This window comes from Podarcis muralis, chromosome 8 (genome assembly GCF_964188315.1).
Source record: "Podarcis muralis chromosome 8, rPodMur119.hap1.1, whole genome shotgun sequence".
Classification (NCBI taxonomy): Eukaryota; Metazoa; Chordata; class Lepidosauria; order Squamata; family Lacertidae; genus Podarcis; species Podarcis muralis.
In genome coordinates, this window is record NC_135662.1 from 38393111 (window position 1) to 38408535 (window position 15425).

Consider the following 15425-nt stretch of genomic DNA (forward strand, 5'->3'; position numbering starts at 1 on the left):
TGATATCTGATGTTTCATAGAGTGGCAGAAAAAAGTCTTAAGGTTCATATGGCAGGGAATGAATCCCAGAGTAAAATTTAAAATTATGATTGATGAAAAGAAAGAGGAGGTTTGCCCTGCCAGACCTTCAACTTTACTTCAAGGCATCATGACTATGTTGGATAAAAGATGCTCTCTGTTCCTGTTTTTGAAAATGCAAAAAACAAAACAAAACAAAACAAAACAAAACAAAACAAACAAAAACCTTCAGCAGTGGAATGAAACCAGCTTGCTTTACAACAGATAAATGATGGAGTCATATATTTGTAATTTTGGAAGTCTCCATGATGGACGTTGGAAACACAATACGGCAACTTGGCAAGTTACAGTGGGGAAAACTAGGAAAATATTAAGCAGCATGAGATTTTCATGTATTCATGAATGTTTCTGGGATGACAGATCAAACCAATGTACTGCACTTTCTGTTTTCCAGGTAAACAGTGGGGGAAATAGCATCACAACTGAAGAAAATTTCACTTCATATATTTATTTCATTGGCATACGCTTGGTGCTTCAGATCAGGAAACAATGAGCTGGTTTACTCAAATGCTGCAAAACTTGATTAGTTTTCCTTATTTAGAAGAATACCTGAGCTCAGTGGTTCACCCTTGGTGGTTTCGTAAGCTTCTGATTTTGCTTTGTTCATTAATGATAGATATATATTTGGCTGGCTGTGCTTGCTCATTTGGGCTATATGTTTACAAGAAGTTGAATAAGCACCAAGAAACTGGTACTGATAGCAAAATTTGGAAAAAGCCAAGGAAAGTTTTTGCTCATATTATAGATATATATGGAAAGATATGGCATGGTGAGTAAAAGTTTCTTTCATAGCAATAATTCTTCCTTATGAGTCACTATAATTTCATAGGACTGAGGATCAGAATTTCAGGCTTGAATCAATGGAACAATAGTTGCCACAGTGAATCAGGACTGGACCTCTGAACCCCCCTCAGAGTCACAACAGCTACAAGTTTGGGTTGGCTACATAAGGATCAAAATAAAGGCATGGCTATTTATTTATGTAATAAGAAAAACAAAGCATTTTATGAAGTATGAAACTAAGGCCCTGAGCCAGCCTCCTCCTTATATACGCCCTGAGGGCATTATATGTATTCAATAAATGATAAAATAAATAAATAAGACAGATTACAAAGGAAAGGGTCAGCTGGTGGCTGCATAAACACCATACATTTAAACCACATTTTAAGTATGCTTCTTCCCCTAAAGAAACCTGGAGAATGTTGTTTACCCCTCACAGAGGCACTATTAGCAACTATGTACAGTGGTACCTCGGGTTACAGACGCTTCAGGTTACAGAACTTTGCTACAGGATGAGAACAGAAATCGCACCATGGCAGCGCCACAGCAGCAGGAGTCCCCACTAAAGTGGTACCTCAGGTTCAGAACAGTTTCAGGTTAAAAACAGACCTCCAGAATGAATTAAGTTCTTAACCTGAGGTACCACTGTAGTTGCTATGGAGGTCAAAAGTGAGTTCCCAATGGCTTTGCAGTTCCGTTTGTTGCCAGGCTGATCCGGCTGTCAAACTGTGATCTCTGGACTCGAATGCACTCCTGCAGCAGGCTGCCTCAAATTTCTGTTCTCATCCTGAAGCAAAGTTGTTAACCCGAGGTACTATTTCTGAGTCTGTAACCTGAAGTGTCTGTACCCTGAAGCATCTGTAACCCAAGGTACCACTGTATGTACAGAAACTATGGAATTTGCCAGCACAGGATGTGGTGATGGCTACTAATTTAGATGGACACTGTGGGGAAAAAGGATGGTCTAATACAGAAGCCTTTGGCCTGATCCATAGGACTCTTTATATGTTCTCAATGCTTCCCACATGTTACTGTAAGTGTTGAAACAACATATTAAACCATCCCAAGGGCTAAACCCCATATAAAAGCTTAAAGCAGACTAAAACAGCAAAACACAGTTTTAGCTCACTCAAAGATTGGGCAAAAATGTTTCCAGCTGTGATCAAAAGGAAGCAAGGAAGGAACATTCCACGAGAGGAGAAATCCCTTCATTCATTAAGGGACCACCACAGAGAAAGTCTTGATCCATGTGGATGACAACCTAACATCCAGAATGCTGGAGCATATTGTCATTGATGTTTAGTCATTTAGTCGTGTTCGACTCTTTGTGACCCCATGGACCAGAGCATGCCAGGCTTCCACCGCCTCCCATGGTTCAGTCAGACTCATGCTGGTAGCTTCGAGAACACTGTCCAACCATCTTGTCCTCTGTCGACCCCTTCTCCTTGTGCCCTCAATCTTTCCCAACATCAGGGTCTTTTCTAGGGAGTCTTCTCTTCTCATGAGGTAGCCAAAGTATTGGAGCCTCAGCTTCAGGATCTGTCCTTCCAGTGAGCACTCAGGGCTCTTTCCTTAAGAATGGATAGGTTTGATATTCTTGCAGTCCATGGGACTCTCAAGAGTCTCCTCCAACTCCATAATTCAAAAGCATATAACAGAGCTTTTAACCTGATCTTAAATTTCTTTTTTTTCCCCTGAACCACACTGATTTCCTCCAGTAATGGTCGCGATATTTCTTTGTTGCATTTCGTATTATTTTCAGGTTATGAACTTACTGGTATAGAACATATCCCTAAAGGACCAGGGATTATTATTTATCATCATGGAGTTGCTCCTCTTGGCTATGCCTTATTTGCGGCTAGATATTTTTTAGAGACAGGGAGAGGGTGCTTTTCATTAATTCATCATATCGTGTATTGGATACCAGGTAAATTATTTAAATTTAAATCATGCTTTTTTACTTAAAATATGTAAAATATGACATAAAACAATGCTATAAGCTATGAAACAATGCTATAAAATATAAAACTGTACATCAGGAAAGCAGGTAAAAACAATTGATAAATAAAATAGCAGCAACAGGTGAAATAGTTTAGTTAGTGCAGATGAAGGTACTTTCGCACCAAGTCTTTGCTAGTAAAAGAGAATGATTGCAGGATGAATAATTATTTCCAATTCACAACTGAGTCAGCAGAAATGGTCTCCATGAAGAAATGCCATGCTTTTCTGTCTACATTCTTCCCCAGAGATCTAAAAACTGAGCAATCTGGATAATGTGTAATCTGATTCCTATGCTATGACTACAAGCTCTCATGTAATAATTGCTGTTCACTTTAATACCAGAACAGGACAAGGTGTAGCTTTGGGGTGTCTAAGTTGATGATTTTCTCAAGTACAAAGAGTTTTGCAAAGTTCTGTCATTAGTAAAGATGGGATATTCCTTACTGGAAAGAACAACGCAAAGTATGGGATTCTGCTTGGGAGCATCTGCACTAGCAAACCACCTGTGCAAAATCCTCTGTATTCAAACACCACTGGGTGGCAGCTGGGATGGGGTGGGAGCTACAGCTAAGGAAAAGGGCAGAAGCCCAAGTGAAGCCCCAAAGACATGTCCGTGGCTTTCATAGCTAGTCCAACCTATCACCAAATCTGCACACAGATCCCAGAAAACATGGCCCCACCCAAACACATAACCAATCAAGCACTCCCACACACAGCTTTTATGCCCCCATGTGACACTGCAATCAAGCACTTGTGGCACCCTTGCATAGTGTTCATGGTCCTCCACTGCCACTCCCCCCACATCATCTTCCTCTGCACGCACACAGCATCCACACCAGGAAACTATGACATCACAGAAAGGTCATTTAAAGGAAGGAAGGAAGGAAGGAAGGAAGGAAGGAAGGAAGGAGGCCAAAGAGGCCCAGTAGCACAGAGTGCTGTTTGGAGTTCTTCCACTAGGTTAATTGATATAACCTCCACCCATATATCTGTATACCAATCTCTGCTGGAGGTGGCAGTTTCCATCAGCATAGTCTCCTCAGTTCCATGTGTGTATCTCCTCCCCCCCCCCCTCTCCCGTGTGTGTGTCTACTGTATCCAAAAGCTCTGCACCCTAAAGGGATTGAAATTCCCCATGAAATCATAGTTGAAATGGATGGCAGAGAACTATGCTTGTGATCCATAATAGTGCAATATCTTTGGAATAATGGCACTTGTATTGTATCCACAGTATTTCCTAAATAAGTTTCACATAAAATGCATTCTTCTATTTGGAGCTTATTTTTTTCAGGGCTGCAGATGTTTTATTATGTGATCAGGTTGAAATCTTACAAGAAAGCTGAAATTGTGGAAATAATGAAGAAAGGCCATTTACTGGGCATTGCACCTGGTGGAGGTAGAGAAGCACTGTATAGTCACGATTACTGCATAATGTGGGGTAAACGCACAGGTTTTGCTCAGGCAGCTTTGGAGGCGAAAGTGGTGAGTGATCTTTGTGCAATCTGCATTGCCTTCACGATTATCCTAGATAAGATGTAATGTGTTGACATCCTTGATCCAGCATCCAAAAAAGCTGAGGATGGCAAATATCCTGTTTGGGGGTCAAATGATATCTGGAGTGCCACAGGTCTCCCCACCCCTGCTTTAAAACAAATCTACTGAAATTGGTGACATTTAAAAAGAAAACAAGCATTTTTCTTTTATCTTTCTTTTTTATAATTTTATTTTAAAAAATTGTTTTAATGTTTAAAATACTCATTTTACATCCTTAAGATATCAACGACTTCCTTTCTTCTCCTTTGATAGTTCATTTTACATATCATAAATCCCTGCATATTTTACAAAAACTATACTATTCAGTATTCCATTATTGAATCCAAACATATTACACTGCAGAATTTATCTTAATGCTGCCAGTCATCATCTATTTCAAGATCCTTCTCATAATATGTCTGAAGCACTCAGTCTTTGATATTTCTAGAAGAAGAAAAACACACCAAACAATCTCCTGGAAATGTTTTCTTCTTAGCATACGGGGATTTAAACCTGAAAGCATGATCAACAGCTTGATGTACCTCCTGCTTTTGAGTCTGAAGATTTGCAAGTGCCTCAATTATTTTATCCCTTATTGCTTCACCCGATTGCTGAGCAATAGATCTAAATCATAAAAGCATCTCTTTTTGCCTCAATTCAATTAAAGCCAAATTGTCTGCCAATAGTTCCTGAGATGCTATAGCTGCCGCCAGTTGAATCCGGGGGGGAGGAGTACAGTGGTGCCTCGCAAGACAAAATTAATCCGTTCCGCGAGTCTCTTCGTCTTGCAGTTTTTTCGTCTTGCGAAGCACGGCTATTAGCGGTTTAGTGGCTTAGCGGCTATTAACGGCTTAGCGGCTTTAAGAAAAAGGAAACAAACTCGCAAGAACTCGCAAGACTTTTCGTCTTGCGAAGCAAGCCCATAGGGAAATTCGTCTTGCGGAACGACTCAAAAAACGGAAAACTCTTTCGTCTAGCAAGTTTTTCGTATTGCGAGGCATTCGTCTTGCGGGGCACCACTGTATAAAAGTTTGAATGCTTTTTCTTTCAAAAGAAAGTTTTCAAAGTTCTTATCCTCCTGTCCCCTTCCTTTTATTTCCGATGGCAGACTTTCTTTGTTTCCTTCAATGCTTCAGCCATCTGGTTCCCATGCAGGATAGTCACCAATTCTAGAGAAGACTCCCCTTTTGTTCTCCTGGATGTTCGCCAAATTAATCCAAATGCTAAAGACACTTGAATAATAAATCCCTTTTTCCTTGGTTTTATTTTCTGGGAAATCTGCTAATCAAAAACTTGACCTGATTGAGCAAAACCAATGTGATTTTTGGATTCAGCGCATCAGATTCGTCCTGAATCAACTGAAAAAACGCAGACAACAAATTTGTTGTTGACCAGTGTAATAAATCCCTTTTTCCTTGGTTTTATTATCTGGAGCCCAGAGACCGCAGCTTGACAGCCGGGTCAGGCCAGCAGCAAATGGAACCTCAGACCCGTTGGGAACTCACTTTTGACCTCCACAGGAGCCCTCAGAGTCCTGGTCATCCCCAAGACCTTTTTTGGGTGCTCGTTGCCTACGAGCTGCCGCCAAACTCCAGAATTCAGCGGCTGGTTGGTTGCACCTGGCTTCCTTTCCCCCTCAGGGCAAACCAGGAAATTCTTTTTTCCCCTTCAATTCCTGAAACTCTGGAGGACAGCTTCTGAACTTTCTTCATCTGAGAGATTTGAATAGATGTGTCAGGAATTTTAAAGCCATTTACATTATCATTTATGAGTTGCTTCTCATCATAATCTCAGATGTGAAGCATTCTTCATAGTCCATAACAAAAATAAAGGCAGGATGGTTTGGACAAAATAATTATCCACTCCTCACCTTTCTTTTCATGTTTGTTTCATCTTTTATTTTTTTAGCCCATCATCCCTATTTTTACACAAAACAGTTGTGAAGCATACAGGACCATTGGAAAGACAAGTAAGTTAAATACCTTGGTTAACAAGAGATCTCTGGCAATATACATTTTAATACTATAGAATGATCTTTTAAAAAGAATATCTATTTACTAAGCACGAATAGATTTTATAGGGACATGGGTGGCGCTGTGGGTTAAACCACAGAGCCTAGGACTTGCCAATCAGAAGGTCGGTAGTTCGAATCCCCGTAATGGGGTGAGCTCCCGTTGCTCGGTCCCTGATCCTGCCAACCTAGCAATTCGAAAGCACGTCAAAGTGCAAGTAGATAAATAGTTACCGCTCCAGCGGGAAGGTAAACTACGTTTCCGTGCACTGCTCTGGTTCGCCAGAAGTGGCTTAGCCATGCTGGCCACATGTCCTGGAAGCTGTCTGCGGACAAACGCCGGCTCCCTCGGCCAATAAAGCGAGATGAGAGCCGCAATCCCAGAGTCGGTCACGACTGGACCTAATGGTCAGGGGTCCCTTTACTTTTACTTAATAGATTTTATTCCATGTCCACTTATCTGCAAAAGTTGTGCTGCCTCCCTCAGTACTTAGTCAACATGCCCTTGCTTAGTTTTCTATTAGATTTAACAGAAAACTATAATCGATAAATGTGGGAGCAACCCTAACATGGAGGGGAACTGAACAGGAAACATACCATATTCTGCAGCCTATTGTACACAACTTATGACTGATTGCAAAGAGCTGACAAGAGCTGACTGAATATCTTGTACAGTGGTACCTCAGGTTAAGTACTTAATTGGTTCCGGAAGTCTGTACTTAACCTGAAACGTTCTTAACCTGAAGCAGACTTTCCCATTGAAAGTAATGGAAAGTGGATTGATCCATTCCAGATGATGAAAAAACACCCCCTAAAACAGCAATTTAACACAAATTTTACTGTTTCACAAGACCATTGATCCATAAAATGAAGGCAATAATCAATGTACTGTACTATAAAATAAATAAGATGGTATTTTAGATGAAAAAAATTAAAATTTATTTCCAAACTCACTGTTTGGAGGGGGCTCAGGGTCCTTTTCCACAATCACAATCGGCTTGGCTTCTGGCATTCGTGGAGGCCTCAGAGAGCTCCTGCGGCTGGAGCCCAGTCGCAGAGCCTCTGCAGCCACCATGGATGTCGGGGCTTGGCTCCCGGCATTCGTGGAGCCGCTCTAGGCACCGTGGTTGTCGGGGCTTGGTTCCCCCCATTCGCAGAGCCGCTCTAGGCAGCGCAGATGTCAGGGCTTGGTTCCCTGCATTCGCGGAGGCCTCTGACAGCTCCGTAGGCCCCGCCGATGTCTGGGTTTGCCTCTGAGAGGCAAGTCCTCCGAGGGCTTGGACAACTTACTTCCAGGTTACAATCGTTCGTAACCCAAAAAAAGTAAGTTGAAGCGCTCGTAGCCCGAGGTAGCACTGTATCTCTTTTCCCAAGCACTCATATTATTTAAGTCTTCCTCTCTTACTATTTATTGCAATTGCTAAACACTGAGAATGTCAACTAATTTCAGATTTGATATGGTGTCGCTTTCCTTCAGAATCTTCTTCCATTTCATACACAGGGCTGACAACATGGCTGTATGAGAAAACTCGATGTATGGTGCTTCCCATTTACGGAGGGTTTCCAGTGAAATTGAGGACATTTATTGGAGAACCCATCCCATATGATCCAAATATAACAGCTGTAGAGCTGGCTGAAAGAGTAAGTTAACTCTAAACTTGGAAGTTTTAAAGCAGAATATTTCTTTTCCTCTTGGTTTCTCTCTCTTTCAGCTCTAAATCTTATTGTACATATTGATTTCTTCATTCTATATGACCTGATATAGGGTTCATTATATATACTTTTGTGCATTATGCCCATCACTCAATTTCCCCTCTCCTTAACTTGAGACTAATTAAATGGAAAAAAAACTATGTGGTACAAAGATAGATCTGCTCATGTAATGGGATTGCTTCTTTCCACTATACTAGGGTAGACTATACAAATAATCAAAAAATAGATCTCATTCTAATTGCTCCTGATGAAAATTTTGGTCAATTGCATAAAAAGTTGTTGAGCTGAGCTTCTTTGGGGCCATTGGTCAGAATGTTGAGGTTTTTTTTGGGGGGGGGGCGGTTGCCCTCTCCCCACCCCAACTGCCCACAGGCACAAAACAGAACCAGAGTCACTCACGTAGGAGCCTGAAACAGCGCACACACAAATTTACCCCCCCCAACTTGGATATTTCCTTAAAATGGAAAAAAGAAACCCCCCAGATGGCCCCAGAAGGACCTGTCTGGGATTTCCCAAACATATGGCAACCCTACACTATGTGCCCCAGAATCTGCCTGACAAGGTACCTCCAAGCCACCCTAGTGCTAATTTTTGAGGATATGGAGAGGGTTGAAGAGGAAGACAATTTATTGTACACGTTGATATGTGTTGCATGTACACGCTGATGTGTGTTTAAGAGATACAGCTTTGTTAAACGGTGCCATAATTCCTGACCAACTACCAAGCTATCAACTCTGAACCTGCAACACATTTGTAATTTGTTATTACTCGTGCATCAGCAATCTCCTAAATGAGATGCCATTTCACTGAAGACAAGGTCAAACACAGATACCATTTGTATGGTATTACATTGCATGACTTATTCTACCTGCTCCTGCAGGGGATGTTACACTTCCCCCCTTCCTCAAGGAAAACTTGGGAAGCTGAGTCCCAAAGGGAGGGGGCTAAGGGGAGGACCATGTAGGGTCCTGGTGGCTAATGGGAACGGGGTGGGAACATTGTTTAGTATGCCTGATCCTTCTCCAAGCACTTTCTGCTTGTTTTCTTGCTGCATCAAGTTTCAGGTTTTGATTGACTGTTTAAAGGGGCAGATAAGAAATTTCTTTCTGCAAGGGGTTATGCCTTGGTTGTCCTGAGGTTCGCTCCTTTTATCCTACATTGTAACAACCATGCAAGGTAACTACTGTGTACAAAGCAGCCCAAGGCACATATGTTTGATTGTTTCTCTGCCATTCTCATACAGTGCTCTTGGTAAACATAAAGAGAGTGAGCTGGATTCACTGAGAGATGAGCAGTTTCCTAGTGGGGGGTTCCTCACCCTGGCTGCTCTGGCCAAAACCTCCATGTTGAAGAAGCCACTTTTGAGGGTTGAGAGACAAGGACTCTCATGCAACACATCTCTGTGTACAAAGTCAGTTGTGTATCCCAGAAAGAAGTCACATATTGTGCCTCTGGTTCTGATCCCTTTAGCTTTTTCCTCACAGATATAAATAACTGTGAATACCTATTTTGCAATGTATTCCTCTAACACAATGTATTCCTCTGGTTTTCTTTCAACAGGCGAAGATTGCACTTGAAAATCTTCGGGATAAACACCAAAAAAGGCCAGGAAATATATTAAGAGCTCTTTCAGAACGATTTGATAAGCATTACAAAGCTAACTAGTCCATATAAAACAGTTGCAGTGTTTCTGACGAGGTGTCTGTAATAGGAAGCATTAATACTTATGTTATTAAAACTAAATTGATATACACAGAATTGTGCTGGATTGTATATGAAGTATTTGGAAGGGTCCCTAGCTCAGTAGCTCAGCACCTGCTGTGTGTGCAGAAGGTCCTACGTTTTTGAAGACGTACAAGTGCTTTCCTGCCCTATCCTGCTATACACCCAGTATTCCCCTTTTTGGGGAACTTGCACTAGTAGAGGCAGAATCAAACAGTATAACAGGAAGGCGAGTGTTTAACTAAACATGAAATAATGTTACATGTGAAAGAGTAATGTCTATAAATTACCTGTATTAAAACAGTGGCACTTCTTTTATGTTTATAAAAGGGTGCTCCAAGATTTGAGCCCTATAATGCAAATCCTTTTAAACCTATAGCAAGAAAAGTAGAGAGAGAAAAATACAGCTGGAATTGGTGAAAAAAGTGACTGATCTAACAAAAACAGCCAACTCAGCTATGAAGCTGGGTCTGGTACCTGCCCCGCAGTAGCACCGCCCACCATGTTGAACACCATCTTATCAGATGTCCTATAGATAAATAACTACACAAATTTCTGAAGACATCCCTGTATCTTACTCCTTTGACAAAAAAGAGGTGTCGGTGACCAGTCTATGGTTGTTGCACTCTGTTTAGGTCTAGATGGAGTGTAGTGATCAGGTGGGATTACTATGAGGAATTATAACAAATATAGAGTAAGCCATCTGTGTCAGCAATGAAAGCATTGCATTGTCTGGGTTTAAACTATTTTGCTATGATTCTTGATCAATCCACACCTCTGCATCCCTGTTCTATTTCTCTTTCTTCACCAGTCACCTACACTGCCAGTTGCTTCACCAGGCAGGCATCCTGGGCCATAAAGATAGTGGGCAAGCTTTTTTTGAAGGCCTTTCTGATATGTTAATCCCAGGATGTTAATCTTAGGGCCAGGAAACAGATCTCACACGAAGGTGATAATGATCGAAGGTGATAATGATCGCTGTCCTCCTGGCCATCCTTCTTATCATATATATTGCTTGTTTATCACCTCTGGGGTTGCCAAATGCTCTCCTTTGTAGTTGTTGTTTACCCCATGCCTAATTAGTTTTGGTAGTTTAACTTTCTCCCCACATGGATTTGTTGAAATGCTCAGAAGAAATCTGATTGGTTCTTACGAACACTCTGTAAAAAGTTCTTTTGTGAATAAAACAACCTGGGCCGAGGGGGCTGGAGACACAGACAGAGATTATTCTGCACACCCTTCCCACAGTCTTGCTGGTTCAAGCCTCTGTGTGTATTCTCATTAATCAGAGTTCAATCCTTCCTTTACTTTGGGAATGCCTCAAGTGGTGCCCCGTGTGAGGCTAAGCTAAAAAGAAACGTGTGAGGCCTGTAAAAAAAAAAAAAACCTCAGCGTGTGAGGCAAAGCAAAAGGAAACCTCAGCAAAAGGAAACCCCCAGGATTGGACTCCCCTCGGAGCTAGCAACCTGCTATCCCTTGGTTGCAGTGGATCATCTCCTGCAAAACGATTCCCAGACTTAGGATCTCATTCGCTCGGAACGAGCCCCAAAGACGTGCGTCTATACCCCTTCAGGTGAGATCATGGGAAGCAAGCTTTCACATGAGCAGGAAAAGCATAGGAATAATTTGTTATTTTTGCTAGCTCAGGCAGGGCATGATAAGCATCTAGCACCCTTTGTAGAAAAAATGTTGTTAGGGATTGCTAGATTGTGCCCCTGATTTCCAGAGGGGGGTACTTATGACATTAAGAAATGGAATGAGCTGGGAGATGCACTCCATAGACATCCTGAGGCATCTGTACAAGTTTTGCACACCTGGCATTTGTGTAGAGACGCAGTTGGAAAGCTCTCTAACGCTTTGCTCCAACCACCCGTTGTCTTTGTGAATGCTCCCACATTGTTGCAACCCCTAGCTGCTTTTAAAAATACTATAATATTGTTTCCCCCATCTCAGCCTCTAGATTTCAAGCCTCTCTCTGAGGTCATGCTAAAGGTACTTCCATTCCCAGTGGCACCTTCCTTTGCCAAAGATTTGCCTGGGTCGAATGTAAATTCCATGCCACCTTCTTTGTTGGACCAATGCCCGCAAGGGGCTCAGACCGCAGTGCAAAAATTGGTTATTCCAAATATGGCAGAAGGAAGCAGTGAAGGAAAAATAGCTGACACCTTACCATTATTATCAGTCTGTCCTGTTGTTCAGAATGCACAGGAACAGAGAGCCCGTGAATCATTGCCCTTCGCAGTTTTTAAACAATTGAAGCGAAGTGTGACAGAAAATGGCTTGCATGGCATTCTTGATGGGCTAAGAGGAGCCAGTACTTAAATTCCAAACCTTGAAGCCTCTGAAGTTTAAATGAAACAATTGGCTTATGAAAATGAAAATGCTGATTGCAAGACTGCTCTTAAAGCAAGTTATCAGAAGCCAGAAACAGATATTGCTCAAATGAGTAAGCCTTGCCAGAATATTGACACTGAGATTCACAAATCTGCCCTCCTAGCAGCAGCTAGAAACTACAAACATGAGTCTGACCAAACTGCGGGAGGCAGTGCAAGACAGGAGTGCCTGGCGTGCTCTGGTCCATGGGGTCACGAAGAGTCGGACACGACTAAACGACTAAACAACAACAACAAGCAGCAGCTTTGTCTCCTTCAGTTCATCCTGCTAAAGACAGGCAATGCCACAATGGATGGCCTTCCAGCCTGAGTTTAAATGGGATAACAAAGACTGTTGTGCCAGCTGATTGTCAGGATTTTACTGAAGCTAAATTAGCAGAGCCACCTATTGCTTCTAACACAGTTGCTTTTAACACACAGTCTCCTGTGACAGATCTGCGCCATGCCGCTAAGGGCAGTGCTGGTTTGAATCTAATGACAGCAGAACTTGCTAATTTCAGTTCCAGTGCCCTATGGTGGTTTATAAAATTAAGACATAGCATACAGGTCTGATTCCACCTCAGACAGTGAGACTTATTCTTCATCACCTGTTGCAGACTGTTTTTTCTCCTTTCCTCCCTCAACTTAAAATTCCTAATGAATTTACTTTACAGCAGTTGCAGAGTTTTGGGGTCAATTCATACGAGTGATTTTCCTTGATACAATGTTTTCACCTACAGGACTACTTTTTTCCCCAGACGCTGCTGACAGAATAGTGATTTTAAAGTGGCTACATTTGCCTAACACTGGATTTGATATTGCTGTTTGTTATTTGCTTTTTTTCTAAAGAGGAACACGAGTCCCTAATGAGTTCTTCTCTTTCCTATCAGTTTGCATTTACTGATTAACTTGGGATAGTTTATTTTAACCCTCCTAAAGATTCACGCCTAGTTTTAATTCAACAGGTACCCTGGAAATTGGTTTCTGTCCAAAAGCAGGTTCCTATTCAACATCTCTAGAGTGTTTTAACATATAAGGATTCTGAAAATAACTGGCATATTTTTTGCAGCTAATCAGGAAACTGACAGAGACCAGCCTACACTTTCACTGCATTTCGTGATTTTTGTGTGAAGTGGGATATCTTTTTAGCACATTTGGCTAATTCCTATCTTTCTCCTATGCAAGATTTTAATCTACTCTTTGTTTTTGACACTGAAAAATCTCTTGACAAATAGAATTGCGCCTTTCTATGCTGCTCATGTTTACTCTCACGGTTGCTCCCATACAGGATTCAAAGATATAATTTCAGAAGGAAATCAACATGCTGATTCTGCTCTGAAATCCTTCTGTCCATTATTTTCTAATGTACTTGATAGCCATGCATTTTTTCATCAGGGAATTATGCAGCTGATAACATAATTTTTTCATTCCTCTGACACAAGCTATATTCCTCTGACACAAGCTATATTGTTGATGGAGGTCCTTCCTGCGCATTAACTTCTGTTAACTTTACCTCAAATTAACTGTTTCCTGAAGTAAAAGGAAAAAGTCTGGAAGGGACTCAGCAGATTGGGAGATAACATCCCTCTCTGGAAGTTTGTGGTTTTTAATCTGCCTTTTAGTAGGTTCTAAGTGGTTTTAATGGATTTTGGTAGGTTTTAGCTCTTCTTCAATTGATTCATGAAGGGACTAGTGAAGATTGGAGACCTGTTTGTTTTTTGTTTTTCGGCTTTATTTGCCTTTTATATGTCTTTATTGCATCTATGACTGAATTGCAGACAGAGAACTTCATGACACAGCATTTTTGTGGATAAGGAAGGTCAGCTACTTTATAAATCCTCATAAATCTTGAGAACCTGGTGATAAAGCATTGTGGTGGTGGGGGGAGTGAAGAGTAATGGTCTTTACAAGACTCCAAAAAAGAAAATTAGAACAAACTAACCATGTCAAACAAATTAAACAAGGCAAGGCTATCAAATTATTTCTCCCCTGTTGATCAAACCCCTTAATGCAGGAAAGTACTACTACTCTGTCACAACGAATACCTCTCCCCTCAAAAATAGAGTAAAACAGACCACCATATGTGTATGTGATTATTGCTCTAAATTAAAGAGAATTAAAGAGAGAGGTCCAATGGAAAAGCTTTTCCTGATGCAGCGCTAGGATTTAATATTGTAAACAGAACATGTTATCAAGGTTTACGTATTGCAGGATACCTTGCAAGCACATCTTGACCCCATAACTTACATTTAATTAAAAAGGGCCACGACGTCCCTGAAGCAGCCTCCACAAGCCCTCCCTCTTTTTCACAATGCTTTGTTTCCTCATACAGATGGCACACCCTCCAGAGTCTCTTTAAACCACCACATAAAGGGTCAAGTCTCCATAGGGGTGAAAATTAGCCAACGAAAAAGTGCACCAGACAAGCCTTCTGCTGCTCCCAGAGAGGTGACTGAAGTCAAGGCAATTTAGGCTTACCAGGAATGTAAGTAAACGTTTTTGTTCATAGAATCATAAAATGTAGAGTTGGAAGGAGCTCCAAGGGTCATCTAGTTATCCCAACAAAGTCTCTCAGCCAATTTGAAACCATACTGGACCCTGCTTCGTTTGCAAATGTGCTAGAACCTAAATAAAAAATACATAGCAAACTGAGGTTCTGTCCCCGCCCCATGGTAGAAAGTACCCGATATATTTCTTTTTTACAAAAACCGGCAGGCTCCTGCTTAAGTACGTAGGCGCAAACAGCTCGAGGCAGCCTCACCTCCGACCGCAGACTCGTCCGCAAGACTGCGAAGCTCCTTTTAACACCAGCGCGACTCTCCCTAGCAGACGCTTCGAGCTTGAGGCTACCTTCACCGACAACCTGCTGCGAACAGCAGCAGCCGAGCCCCTCGGAAGGAAGCGCCGGTGAGGATCTCTGGCGGCCGATACCCATTTCCTCGTGTCATTCTTCTTTTTCTTCTTCTTCTCCCCTTCCGCCCTCCGCTAGCGACGGACGAGGTAACCGCAGAGGTGAGGCAGAAGGGCGCAGGGAGCTCCCGGGTCCCCCTGCGAAGCGCCCACGTGAGGAGCTGAGGACGTCCCGTGTGAAGGAAGCTCGGCGCGCAGAAGAGCCTGAGAGGAGGCGAGGCTAGGGGAAAGCACGCGAGCGGAGCAGGGCGGGAGAGCGGTTGATGGGGCGGGGGGAGGCGAGGGAATGGTGGAGCTGCTGTGGC

The 15425-nt window shown here is 42.1% G+C and overlaps 2 protein-coding genes and 1 long non-coding RNA gene across 3 annotated transcripts in view; 1 reads left to right on the forward strand and 2 right to left on the reverse strand.

Annotated features, from left to right (window-relative positions):
* The window catches only part of LOC114600606 (uncharacterized), a 101968-nt gene extending 86908 nt beyond the window's left edge, over positions 1–15060 (reverse strand). Inside the window, exon 1 of the long non-coding RNA XR_013393929.1 lies at positions 14972–15060. This is a non-coding gene — a long non-coding RNA (uncharacterized LOC114600606). The remainder of the gene's footprint in view (positions 1–14971) is intronic.
* The window catches only part of XKR4 (XK related 4), a 354573-nt gene that overhangs the window by 163896 nt on the left and 175252 nt on the right, over positions 1–15425 (reverse strand). The gene's annotated exons all lie outside the window — the stretch shown is intronic.
* LOC114600605 (DGAT1/2-independent enzyme synthesizing storage lipids-like) lies at positions 1515–9826 on the forward strand. Its single transcript, XM_077933598.1, has 7 exons — positions 1515–1527; positions 2621–2785; positions 4151–4341; positions 5827–6000; positions 6301–6361; positions 7905–8044; positions 9677–9826. Exons 1-7 carry the CDS (start codon positions 1515–1517, stop codon positions 9779–9781), a joined length of 849 nt encoding a protein of 282 aa, XP_077789724.1. The 3' UTR covers positions 9782–9826.